This window comes from Bombyx mandarina, chromosome 01 (genome assembly GCF_030267445.1).
Source record: "Bombyx mandarina strain Sakado chromosome 01, ASM3026744v2".
In the NCBI taxonomy this organism is placed as follows: domain Eukaryota; kingdom Metazoa; phylum Arthropoda; class Insecta; order Lepidoptera; family Bombycidae; genus Bombyx; species Bombyx mandarina.
Window position 1 is genome coordinate 10,961,494 of NC_143208.1, and position 12,656 is coordinate 10,974,149.

The following is a 12,656-nucleotide window of genomic DNA, read 5'->3' on the forward strand; positions in this document are numbered from 1 at the left end:
ACGCGAGTAGACACCTACATCCTGCTTATTTCTGTTGAGTGTTAATAATCATGCGCTCCACTCTAAATGATGGGATAATCAAAATATAACACAATCGAGATCTCGGCTTCATGTTTCACCGTGGGTGGCGACATTCACGTCTGTGGATTCCAGTAATCACTTCACAAGAATTGAGCCCTAACTTCGTTCGTCGTCGTCTTAAGCAGATGCAAGAAAAATTGCTCAGACAGTTCCGGAATGATAACAATTAACAATGTAGACTATCCAGTGTATACTTTCATGTTTTTATTTCGTTCTTGGTTCGCCTCCGTGACGCAAAGCCTGGCTATATACAGATATAAGGGCTTATATATTATTCCCGATTCGCTTCCCTCGACTTATATTAAATATGCAACTCAAAAAATCTAATATTTTCGTATTGCATAAGTCAGTTATTACTTACAAAGAAGCATTATATTTATAGTTTTAAAATAAAAGATATATTTTATTTACATATTTTATCATCACGTTGGGGATTGAAGTAAACTTACCTCCTTAGTGCAAATCTGGAGGGACCATAATGTTACAGAAAAGACGCCAAGAATTCGTAGTCATACGATTGTGCTGTGTTCGATCTTTGGGTACAAATTTTGTTGTCTTGTGGGTAGGTACTAATTTTTAGCACGCTTTTATTAGCTTTGTATGTATGTATCTTAGTGTATTTAGTTTCATGTAAAGGAATCATTGAACATAATTTTCATCGGCTTCAACATTTCCAAATAACTTTAAAATTTGCACACGAATCAAGGACCGACGATAATACTTATATACCTACGTTATACATACGGCCTGAATATTTACAACATTAAAAAAGAGGTGAAATTAATTGTTACTTAGCGTAAATAGCAAACTAATTGCTATTTAGGTAAGCGTGTTTTTAAGTTTATAAACTACATATTTTAAGTAATTATGTGTCTAATTTGTTCACGAAATATTCACAGGACGCAGCAACGTGTCATTAATTAAACCCGCAGAGTTAAGAAAATGTCTAATATGATAATTATTTGAAATATTTGATTTAGGAACAGATTTTACAAAATTGGCTTTTATTTTATGTTATTGTGTGTTTGCTTTTTATAATGAATTACGGGTTCAAGAAATATAAACTTACTAAAACGACAAGAATTTATGCTTAGGTTAGAAAATTAGTCTCTTAGTTACTTTCGGTTTGATGCATGAAGAATTGGTCAACAAATGTGTTTCCAGTTGAAAAACCAAAACACTGGTAAGTTTCTGAATTAACGTTGAGGTCAGCAGATAACTTAAAACAAGCTACTCTTTCTAAAAGTAAAACTAAATCTTATTGAAATAGGTACCTAACTTCATTTTTTTTGTTGCTCTTTCTTCTGTAATGATGATAAGGGTCTGATGTTAACATACTTTTCATATGTACTGAAGTATTGTTTTATAGGTAACAAGCCATAAGTAATTTTAGAGTTTATAGACGATTGGATTTATATTCTGCTAAATTAAATTTGTCATTGGCAATAATTTAATTTGTATTTACATCACCATTGCAACAGCTTCAAATGAATTGGGTCAGTTGCACGCATTGTATTTTTTAAACAATGTCAATAGATGGCGTACTCAGTTAAGGTGTTTGGTTGGTTGACCAAAAAAAAAACCATTTTCGATGCGAAAATCCATTAATATTTTAACAAGCTCATTCCATTTATAAAATATTAATACTTAAAATGTTTAGTTTTAAAAAAAAGTAAAAAAGCTTTAACCTTGAATTGTTACGGTGAACAACGCCATCTGTGAAAAATAGGTTCTAACTAACGTACTGCTTCGAGTGTTTTTCTTGAAGAGTGCGCTACTTGTTTCCGGAATGTGCAACACTGATACTGTTCTTTTATTCATCTTTATATTTTATAATTTGAATATATTATTCAGTATTAAAAAAATATCAACGAAAATTTCTTTAAGAAATATTAATAGTTGAACCAACGGAAACTAAAATCGTATTTTTAAATAAAGTGATTCGTGCAGTCAAACTCATAAAAATTGACCTACATTTGGAGCCCTTGTGAAAGGATTGTGCAATAGAAACGGTCATTTATTACACAACAGAGTGTATTCATAAGCATACGTATTCATTTAATATTATTTTCATTTATAATTGCGCTTGTAGTTTTTTCAGAAATAAATATATTAAGCACCTTCAAATTGAAATTTGTTATAATTGATGACATTAATACACATTATATCATTTATAATATTATATTTCATAAATAATATTTTAAAGCAATTATTTATCCCTAAAACGGGCTATGACACATATTTATTTCAAATTAGGTTAATTTCTCGCTGCCCTTTACCGACTTATTTCAATGTCAGTCATCAGTACAGTAGCTCCATTGAATCAGAGTTATGTCGGTCGGAATATCAAAGTGTAAGTGAAGTGGCCTAGAGACCTACATTTTGTTTTTGAAACGTAAAATCGCTTTATGGACGATTTTTTAAATAGAATATTTCCCTAGACACCTAATATATATCGTAGAATTTGTAGGCGATAAAATACGATCGCCTCGTCAGATTATTCGTGTATAATGCACGAAGACGCTCCAAAAATGAGTATAGCGCAAAGTCTGGCCGCCTCCACGAGCCAGCCAAAAGGTGATATCGTTACAGAAATTCCCCTGGAATTCGCCATGAGCTCTATGGAGACAAAATCTATCGAAACAACCAACGTGGAGTTGAAAATTACCTACGTAGATCCTACAACTGGTAAGTTTTCATCGCATTCTAGAATTATCAATTCTATCTTTTCGTAACCAGTCTGTAGCAAAGGCGGATATAGCGGAAATTCAGTCATTCAGTCTTATATCCGTCTAATGAAGCATGCACTTTTAATGACTTTCGTAAACATTTTCTAATTGAAAGCTTATATCTACTGTCTTACCCTTATTAGAACTTAAAATTTTAATAGGTATGAGAAAAATAAATTTATGCGTCACATTTTGTGAACATATTGCTTTTAGTGAACATTTAAATTGGATTCCGCTAAAAATTATAGGGATATGAGGCCTGGACCAAAACTCAAATTTATCATTCGAGACAAGTGTTGTATAATAACGCATACATATATATGTATGTAGATACAATGTGTTGTATGCATTGTAGAGGCTACCTGCTCGTACGCTCGGCTGCACGGTGTGGCAACGTCGCATTTGTTTTTTGCGTTATCCTGCGATAGAGTTAGCTGTGTGGAACAGAGTTTTAATATGTAGTTACTGAATAACAGTGGCTCACGGAACGTGTTTTAAGAATAGTATGAATGTATAATTAGCTTCCACATTGCGGTGAATGAGTTGCGGTGAATATTGTCAAATAGTGATGTTCAACGTTTTGTATGCAATGGACGGTGCGTCCACGCATTTTGGTTTCGTTCGGTGTCAGTAGGGCACGTTTGCTTGATTCTGTCAGTACAGATGTCAGTAATGGCTTCGTGAATTACATCAATCAAAGATCTTCGAATACTTGCTGGTCAACATTGACTTAATAGACACCTAAACAGACAGAGTCACCTTTACTCATTAAATATTTGATAAAGCTCTAGGGAAATCGAAGTAATAGTATGTTGTAGAAAGATTAAACCCGGTTATATAGGTACGTCAAGCTTGAATAAATTGGCACGTTCGGTTTCTGAATGAAACCATTTTACACAAAATGTTTGCAACATTTAAACTGCTTTTTTTTCAATGTATTCTGAATCTGAGGAACGAAAAAGAGCTAATGAACTAATAATGAAATTTAGACAATCGCATGCTCACAATTTCGTCTGAGTTTTTAAAGGAACAAACAGAACTTAATTGAATGTCAACAGACTTGTTTGAATCTAACAGCTCATGTTAAGTTCAAGCGGTTACTAAAAACTCTATAAATATAATGTGGTGATTAGTGTCCACAAGTGCACATAATTAGCTTAAAGACGACCACTGTCAGACCTCCCTCAAGGCCCGAGCCAACGAACGGCTTACAAAGTTCACGACAAGTGCACCGATAGAGAATCTATTTGCAATTTCATTATCATGTAATAATGTACATATTGCGCCGACATTCAATATACAATATAAACACTAAGCTTTACGCTACATTGATATTTTGTTATCAAAAACCGTAGATCAAAGATGAGTAGGAGTAGGTTTTGGGTACACATAAAAATTTAGAAGCTATGAAATCGTATCTTTCATAATTAATCATACCACATTATCACTATCTATTTAAAGTATCGATACTAAAATCAATGTTGATATCGCTTTTAAGTATTTAGGTGGCTCTAAATAAAGAGACATGAAACACTACATAAATTGAATGATTTCTCGTTGGGATCGTAGACAAGAAAATCGTAATTATCAGTCGCTACTTGGTGCTTAGCTGGTCGTTCATGAAACGTTACTTTGTTATTGTCTTGTGGTCGTTGTTGTATTACACTTCGGAGTTTCTAATACGGAAAGCGATGCTGAGATGAGGTGCAAGTAATAAATACGTTATTTATCATGTTCTGCTCACTATTGAAATACAAATCAGCGCAATTGTTGTGTAATTCGCCTTCTTATTCAATATTTTTAAACCCTAAACTAGTTAGCGCTACGTAGTTTTTTTTTAGAACATATCGGACTTGAAAGTGATAATCGTCGAATTGGAAACACTTGGCGCCAGCGGTCTGTGAAAAACACAAGACTGTAAATTAAAAAAAAAACAGTGCTGAGTGACCTTTTTAAATCCTACGCCGATACAAGACAGTCAGTAAAGTAATGATGAAGGATCGCAGATATCGCGACTAAGTACTGGAACAACCTCAAGAAACTTCATTTAGACTACTTAAGCGGAATCCTAGCATCTCTGACTAAATGTGAAATCTTAACTCTGTGTTCAGATTTCACTAGAGGGCTTTTGCCAAGACGAAATCTGACCACGTTACCGAAATTGGCGGGCGGTTACAAATCTAACAATCTGAAAGTCGCGCTTTCTGGTCCCACGCCAAGGCTACCGAGAGCAACTTTAGACGATCCAATCTACCGCCACTGATGATGACAGTCTGGCTTTTCGACATGGAACCCAAGTGACCGTTGATGCCTACCGTTCCACACCATAATCGATAGAACTGCCATTATATAATAAGGTACGGTGTTCTTTCTCATGCTTTTCATCGGGCATATCAATGATATTCTGTCCTGGGATGGGATGCGTCTGGATGATACAGTTTACCAATCATCAGAGTGTATCTCAGCGCATGATTTTAGGACACGATCAAAACTCGTGTTTAAAGTGGAGATCTCTTTTGGGCACGTTCTTTGAATAGGTCAATTGAAATTGGTTCCATTCAATTAATTGCAGGAACAGCTGTTCATTCATTTTTTCTCCTACCTATTCGTTGGTAGCTCAAGGATATTTTCCAGATACGCACGGACAGGCCGAAGAGCTCACGAGCTCAACCTGATTATAATAATTATGATAATTTGCTAACACTAGCCCTAGCAAGAGCAGTGCTTCACAGAAACTACCACCGGATCAAAATCTGGATCCACTGAGAGGATCCGGCGAGAAACTCAGTGAGTATACGTTCATTGCGCAGAACTCCTTAGCGCGCCGCAATTCCAAAGAGTAGGTATCCTATTCTTTCATTACTACTTCTTCATTTAATTATGGCACTTTTTCTGTCCGTTTAAAATCAAGGTTAGAAAATATTTCTAAGCGTAAGTATCGTCGCAGCAACGACACAAACCACAGCTGCAACGAAAAGAAATAACCGAAGCACGCTGACGTCCATGAGCTTCGTTAACCACATACTGCCAGTTCCAGTCCGTAAGCATGTCTGTTTACAAAGGCAGAAAGTTACGAAGATTAAAAAACATAGGATCGTAAAGGCAATCACTATTTTAAGGCAATTTTGACTGTTTCATCGAATCTGAAGTGTTTTTTTTTTAATAACAAGTAAATACTCCGAAAAGGATTTATAAGGAAGGATGATTATCTAATCAGTAGAAACAAGGTATATAGTTTCTAGTCGCAGCTTCTTTAATTTGGCGCATTGATGTCGTACATGGTGATGTCGAGCGTTGTCCTGTAATAGTGGCTTAGAGCCACAGACGTGTCTCAGTTATTGAATGATGTGATTTTTCATCATCGCTGACCACGCACCGTAATAGTTTGTTCACAAGAACGTCTGATGAAGAACACTAGGTCTACTAAAACAGGTCTAGTCTACACATATCTCAAACTTCGTTTGATGCAGCTTTGGGTTGGGATCAGTTTTTGAGGGTTCTCCAGAGTTTTCTCATCTTTAGGCAGAGAAAGCTTTTCTCCAAAGATAGAACGATCCCATCAAATTATTATTTGTCATTGCCAATTAGTCAGTTAGATCTTCTTCAAACAATTTCAACAACCGCAGTTTTGCAGACTAATTTATGTCCTTTGGAAAATAGTTTACCAATAAATTTGACAACGTCCTCCCTCTCCAACCCATTTTATAAGCATAAAATGTTACGCATACGCTACGATACTTTTTCTATGTTAGTCTCCTAGTGTAAGTCGATAAACAAGATTTAATAGTTACAATTATTGTAAAGTACCTTCGTTCCGCATTAATAATTTAAAAATCATTTTGTTATTTCTACGCCAGGGTAACTTTTGTAATTGACACGGAGTCCAACACAAATACAGATATTGTTTGCTCATAATTTCGTATAACCGTGGAAGACAGGAGCATGCATGCGTTGAAAATATCATATTTTATAACTAAAAAAGGATATGCTTCAGTACTTTGTTAAAGAATTCTTAACGTTGTATATGTATCAAGAGATTCCTTAATAGACCACATGCGTTTTATAATATGCTCGTTCGTCGATGTCGTATTGATAAACATTACAAAATTATTAATTATAAGTCAATAGATATGTTTATATATACGGTAATATGCTGATCTTTCGAAATAATTAATGAATCGTCATACTTGTAGTTATTGATATTATTTGCATTAACTATGTGTGTAATTTTTTTAAAATATATTTACGTATTTTCTTTAATACAACGTATTAGTGAAATAGCTGAATAACCATTAATTGAAACTACTCGCATTTCATCTGGCATGCGCTTGTAGTACTACTATCTGCAACCATATCAGAAGAAATCATCTGTTCTATCTCGAAATTTAACATTTTAACCGTTCCAGCCAGAAAGCTTCCCTAAATAGCGAACAAGTTCAAAAGATTCAATTCAATATCAAATAAATGACGAGCGTTCGCATAGAAAACTAACAAATTTAGCCCCAAAACACCATTTTAATATATGAAATAAATAAAAAATTTAGAAAAACCATAAATGTCACGATAAATGATGATTTCCTAACCGAATAAAGAGTGCAGGATATTGAAAAACGATACAATTAACTTCAATCTCATTACTTTCCTCGTGGTAATACGCGATCACAATAAAATTTAATTCAACACAAAACCACAAGTGGAAGTGTTACATTTTTGTTAAATAAACACGTATTTAACATACGAGTAATGCATTGTGCAGCAACAAAGCGATAAACACTGTCTTAACTATTTTTACTCAATTACTCTGTTGATATGAAATATTCTTCGAGAAATGAAAATAATTAAAATTGCAACTACATACAAACTTATCTACGATAAATAATATTCTTTGGCAATTTCTTAGAATTTAAATTATTTATTTATTTATCGTATGGCATTCGTTTACACTGCGTGGTTATAATTTAAATTAACAGTTTGTGAAATAATCGATAGCTTCTTCTGTTACATTTTTGAGATCTTCCACTTGGCCTGCGAATCTCGTTAGTGGGCATTCCATCACGATGGCGTATAGTTTGCTCTGGGCATCCACATTCACAGCTTTCGTTTTCCGTTCAGCCCCATCTCTGCCGCAGTTGGTTACAGTGACCAACTCCCGTTCTCAGGTGGTTAAGCGTGCACCAGATTGGGCGTTTTTCTTTGAAACCAGGTGGGCGGGAGTGTGGATTCAGCTCGAACAGTTCAGGTGGGATACATCTGGCTGACCATTCTTTAACCCAGGCCTCGTTTGTGTTCCAATTGGAGTGTGGTTGGTGTGTCTGTAATGCCGGTGGGTTTCGTGACTTCAATCTCGTCGGTTTGAAGTTGGCTAGGTCCCTGTTGATAGGCAGCTCGGGTCGTCTAAGCGCCTTTTCTATCTCTGCGTATAGGTGGTGGGTGCGGCGAAGGTGGGGTGGGGCAATGCTGCTCAGAGCAAATATAATATAATTGAATGCAAATACTGGTCAAGATCGCATAAATTTTGTTTTAATAATACCCAATACGTATTTATGTTGTTACATTAGATTTGCGCTGTGATATTCTTTCCTTCAATCGTGCTCCTCACGGGTTGTGACCATAATAATATCTATTCATGAGACCAAATGCGACAGCTATACACGGTTTTGAATTTAAAAAAAAAACAACTTAATTTCTAATAAAAAAGTTGTACTCTGACCTCAAGACAATCTTTTTTTTTTTTTTCCTACCTAAGCTGAGAGCCTTGAGAGGCTATTTCAGCGTAACCCTAACGTTTGTAGGTGAGCTCACGGGGCTCAAACCTGATGACGTTGCTAACACGAGCCCTAGCAAGAGCCGTGCTTCGCAGAATCTACCACCGGATCGGAAACGCGACCCACTGAGAAGATCCGGCGAGAAACTCAGTGGGCTGTGTCTGGGAGTTAATTTACTCGTCGAGCCCTTCGTCGCAAGCGACGGGTTCGACGAGAACGGTGACCGGTGCTTGAAGTACCTAGAAGCACCGTTAGTGGATCGGGAGGATCCGAGATGACGTGTTTTGGGTGACGTCGACTGCTTTCCATTCTGTCCGCAGGATCGGGAATGTAGTTACCGGCGGCCACGATAAGAGGGTTCTCGTGTCGTGCCGCTTTATCGAAGTGGCGCATCGACGCCGACTGAAGATACTTACTGATGGACTCTAAGTCCAGGTCGTCATGGAGGTCGACGTTCCTGACGAACCACGGGGCTCCGACGGCTATCCTGCAAAAACGGGATTGAATAATTTGAAAGGATTTTAAGTGAGTGCGGGCCGCGTGAGCGAACACTACAATTGCATAGGTCATGACGGGGCGTATGCAAGTTTTGTAGAGACCTTATTTCTAAGGGACATTTTACTTCGCCTGCATAACATCGGGTAGAGCCAATCAATACTGATATTGAGCAAAAAAGGTATAAGATTGTACAATATGTAAAAAATTAAATTAATAATTTCGATTACGAATTTCATCATCAAAACCCGACTCGCACTTAACTATTTTTTTATTTAATTGTAATCTTGAATGTAGAGCAAGGTTGGCGCGTTCGACTAACATTAAAATAGAACAAATAACTTGAGACACGCACGCTTCAATGTGCACCGTGTCCGAGTTACACTTAAATTACTCTTTTTAATTATTTTTTAAATAAAATGTATTCTCTTCAAGTACACACGCAGAGCTTTCGATAGTCAGTTCCTTTGCGTTTGATTATGTCTCAGAATATGGTTCAGTTTTATCAGTAGCATAGATTCGCAACCATGTGTTTTAATGAAAGCTATGTAAACACAAACTATTTACATGATATATATATCCTTTTAATAATAATCACCTATTATATTTAAAAAAAAACTGCTACTTAATTTGTATGATCACAGTTTTTTGATGTTAAATTCGAGCTGATTACTTAGCTTTTGTCATTGATACTACAATTAGATGGATATATTTTTAAGGTAACGGAACATTGATTAATTACCCAGTCTATATGTCTTGTCAGGTGCGTAAACACCACGATATGAATATCGCCACCCAACTCGAAAAATGAGTTCGAAGATCCTTCAAACCGGCTGCTAATGTAACGATAATCACATACAAAGAAATATGCACTAGTAATAGTGGAATCATAAGTAGTTTAGCAGAAAATGAAAATCGGACACAGCATTATACCTCGAAAGCACGACCACCTAGTTGACCGAGCAAGTGCGACCCCGCACAACTTCGAGCATAACGCGTTTGAATTAAAAACACTTAACACAATGTAATGATTATAAAGATATTGTTCTGTAGAAACCTTGTGTATCGTATTGTTCTAAAAAAAAATATACACGACGGTGGCTTGTGGAAAAATACAGAGCTATGGGCCATGATAACGTCAGATTTTTATTACAAATCTGTAAACCTCGTCAAGCGTATTGTTTATATTTCTAGAAAAATAAATTGTACTTTGGGAAACAACAGTTCTTTACTATCAGCAGACCTCGTCTGTGACCTACTGACCCAGTTGCGCGGCAGAGTAGTAATCGCTGTATCGTCCATAAAAACATACTTCGTATTTGTTCGTACATGCACACACACGCACACACACGCAGTCATCCATTGAAACGTACGATAATATTGGACAATATTATGTACAATATAAGTAATATATAAGTAATGTATATGTAATTGAAATATCCTCATTTTTGTTTGTTATGAATTAATGTACGAAAAATATAACACGTTTTACTTGGAACACATTTATCTGAACAATATCATAACCATGATTGACACGTATCGGCCTTGGTGACGACAGCACAAAGGATCTAAATGGATAATAGGGGCAAGGATTATTATCTTATAAGTAAGGGTCTACACAGCTGAATAATAAAATTGGAATGGAGACAAGTCTTCCATATTGCGAATGTGATGAGTTTCATATTTCACGTTTTAAGAACACTAGAGGTTCCTCTGAGATTCGTATTTTAGTGAAATAAATAATGCGAAGCTAAGCTAAATTATCTGTTGCTTATTTAAGGAAAGCTGAAGAGGATTTAATAACTTTTTTTTTAAATTACGGGCTCTTTAACTTGCTACAGTGGTTTAGTTCAGGTGGATATTCACGAGATTCTATTCGTCTTTGTTTTCGATTATTGCGTGCCACTCTTGTGCTCCGTAGGCTACGAGTCATTATTTCATTATTAATAACTTCGAATTAACTGTAAATGTTGTAGATATGGCACGGCATTTGGCTAACATCCACCTTATATGAAAAAGACTTATTTGTTGAAACGATCCACACGCCGCGTGTCGTAGGTACATTGATGATAAGTATTGCAAAAAGTTTCAGTAGACATTACCATATATGTACATGAATAATGTCACCCACTGATGCATGAGATCGGAAGCGCAATTTATTATGTTCCGCCCTTTAAATTGGAGCGCACTGATTCGCGGCAAAAGCAGTTGGATTAATGATTCTATTTGTGCGGTCTCTGAATACGCCCAACGGTCATTAATTCTTATGACCATTACCGTTTGTTATTAAAAAAAAAAGTTCACTAGTAACTTCCACGCTGAAGAAATAACATCGTGTAATAAAGATCAAACCCGCAAAAATATTTGCGAAATTATTGGTGGTAGGGTGTATTATGAGCCCGCAAGGAAAGTAACCACCATTTCGCAATTTTTGCTGCAAAGCAGTCAGCAGAAGGTTAGGCAGTCGCTATACTTTACAATTAAGACTTAGTTCTCAGATGTCAAGTTGGGTGGCAGCATTTACATTATAATGACTATGGGCTCCGATAATCACTTAACGCCAGGTGGCCTGTGAGCTTGTTCGCCTATCTGGACCAAAAATAATTTAAAAAACTTAGAAAACACTGTAGACTAGAAAACTGTAGAAAATACTGTACATTGTAAAGGAGCGGTATTAAATATTACTACTACCGGAGATAGTGTAGCCAGATAAGTTATTTGATAGTTGGTATATGATTTAACATCTTTCCAGATTTAACAGTTATGCTATTCGTCGTCAACTGAAATTATTGATCTTCGGAAAATGTATGTCAGGAGCCGTTTTGTTGTTGCGTCATACCACTGAATTCTATCAATAGTACCTCCTCCGACTTCTAGTGAGTTTAGAAAAATAACTTATGTGATGTTTTTCTGAAACGTTTGTACTTAAGTACTCAAGTACTTAGGGAACTATAAATTCCCTGATCGAGGATATAACTAGATGATTGCAATATTAACGGCTCAACGTAGGTGGGTAGGATAACAGTTTCATCAAGAAACTAAAAAATCATTGAAATAATCCTCTCTCAAGAAAGTACCAGGAAAAGATCAGTAACACACCAAAAACTAGTTATTCATTCAAATTTATTTTATTATTTCCTCCAAAAACATTACACTTAATAATTCAATCGTCAAAACATTTTTTAACCGCTTTCTCGGAATTGAGTTCAGTTCTCTACGAGTTCTCCTTTCTGTTTTCTACCAAATGAAAACTGGTGCCACGAAGTAGTAATTTGAATTTTAAAAAAGCAAAAGAAGTCGGCTATGGCCATATCTGGTGAATGAGGTGGTTGCTCGATGGTATTCGTAGAGTATTTGGTCAAAAACTCGCTCACAACAATGGCCTTGTGGAAAGGGGTGGTGTAAAATCCAAACATTTTCTATCCACAGATATGGTCGAATTTTCTTTAAACGCCACATAACGCTCAAATAATATTATTTATTTACCGTTTGATCTTTCGGAAAGAATTTCGAGTACACAATACTATGATAGTCAAAAAAACAGTCAACAGGACTGACTTTTAATCGACTTTGGCGTGATTTTTTT

The 12,656-nt window shown here is 35.9% G+C and overlaps 1 protein-coding gene across 1 annotated transcript in view; it reads left to right on the plus strand.

Moving 5' to 3' along the window:
* Window positions 1–2,454: 2,454 nt before the first annotated feature.
* The window catches only part of ftz-f1 (ftz transcription factor 1), an 80,096-nt gene continuing 69,894 nt past the window's right edge, over window positions 2,455–12,656 (plus strand). The window contains exon 1 of the mRNA XM_028179608.2: window positions 2,455–2,769. Within this exon, the coding sequence (XP_028035409.1) occupies window positions 2,592–2,769 (178 nt within the window). The 5' untranslated portion in view covers window positions 2,455–2,591. The remainder of the gene's footprint in view (window positions 2,770–12,656) is intronic.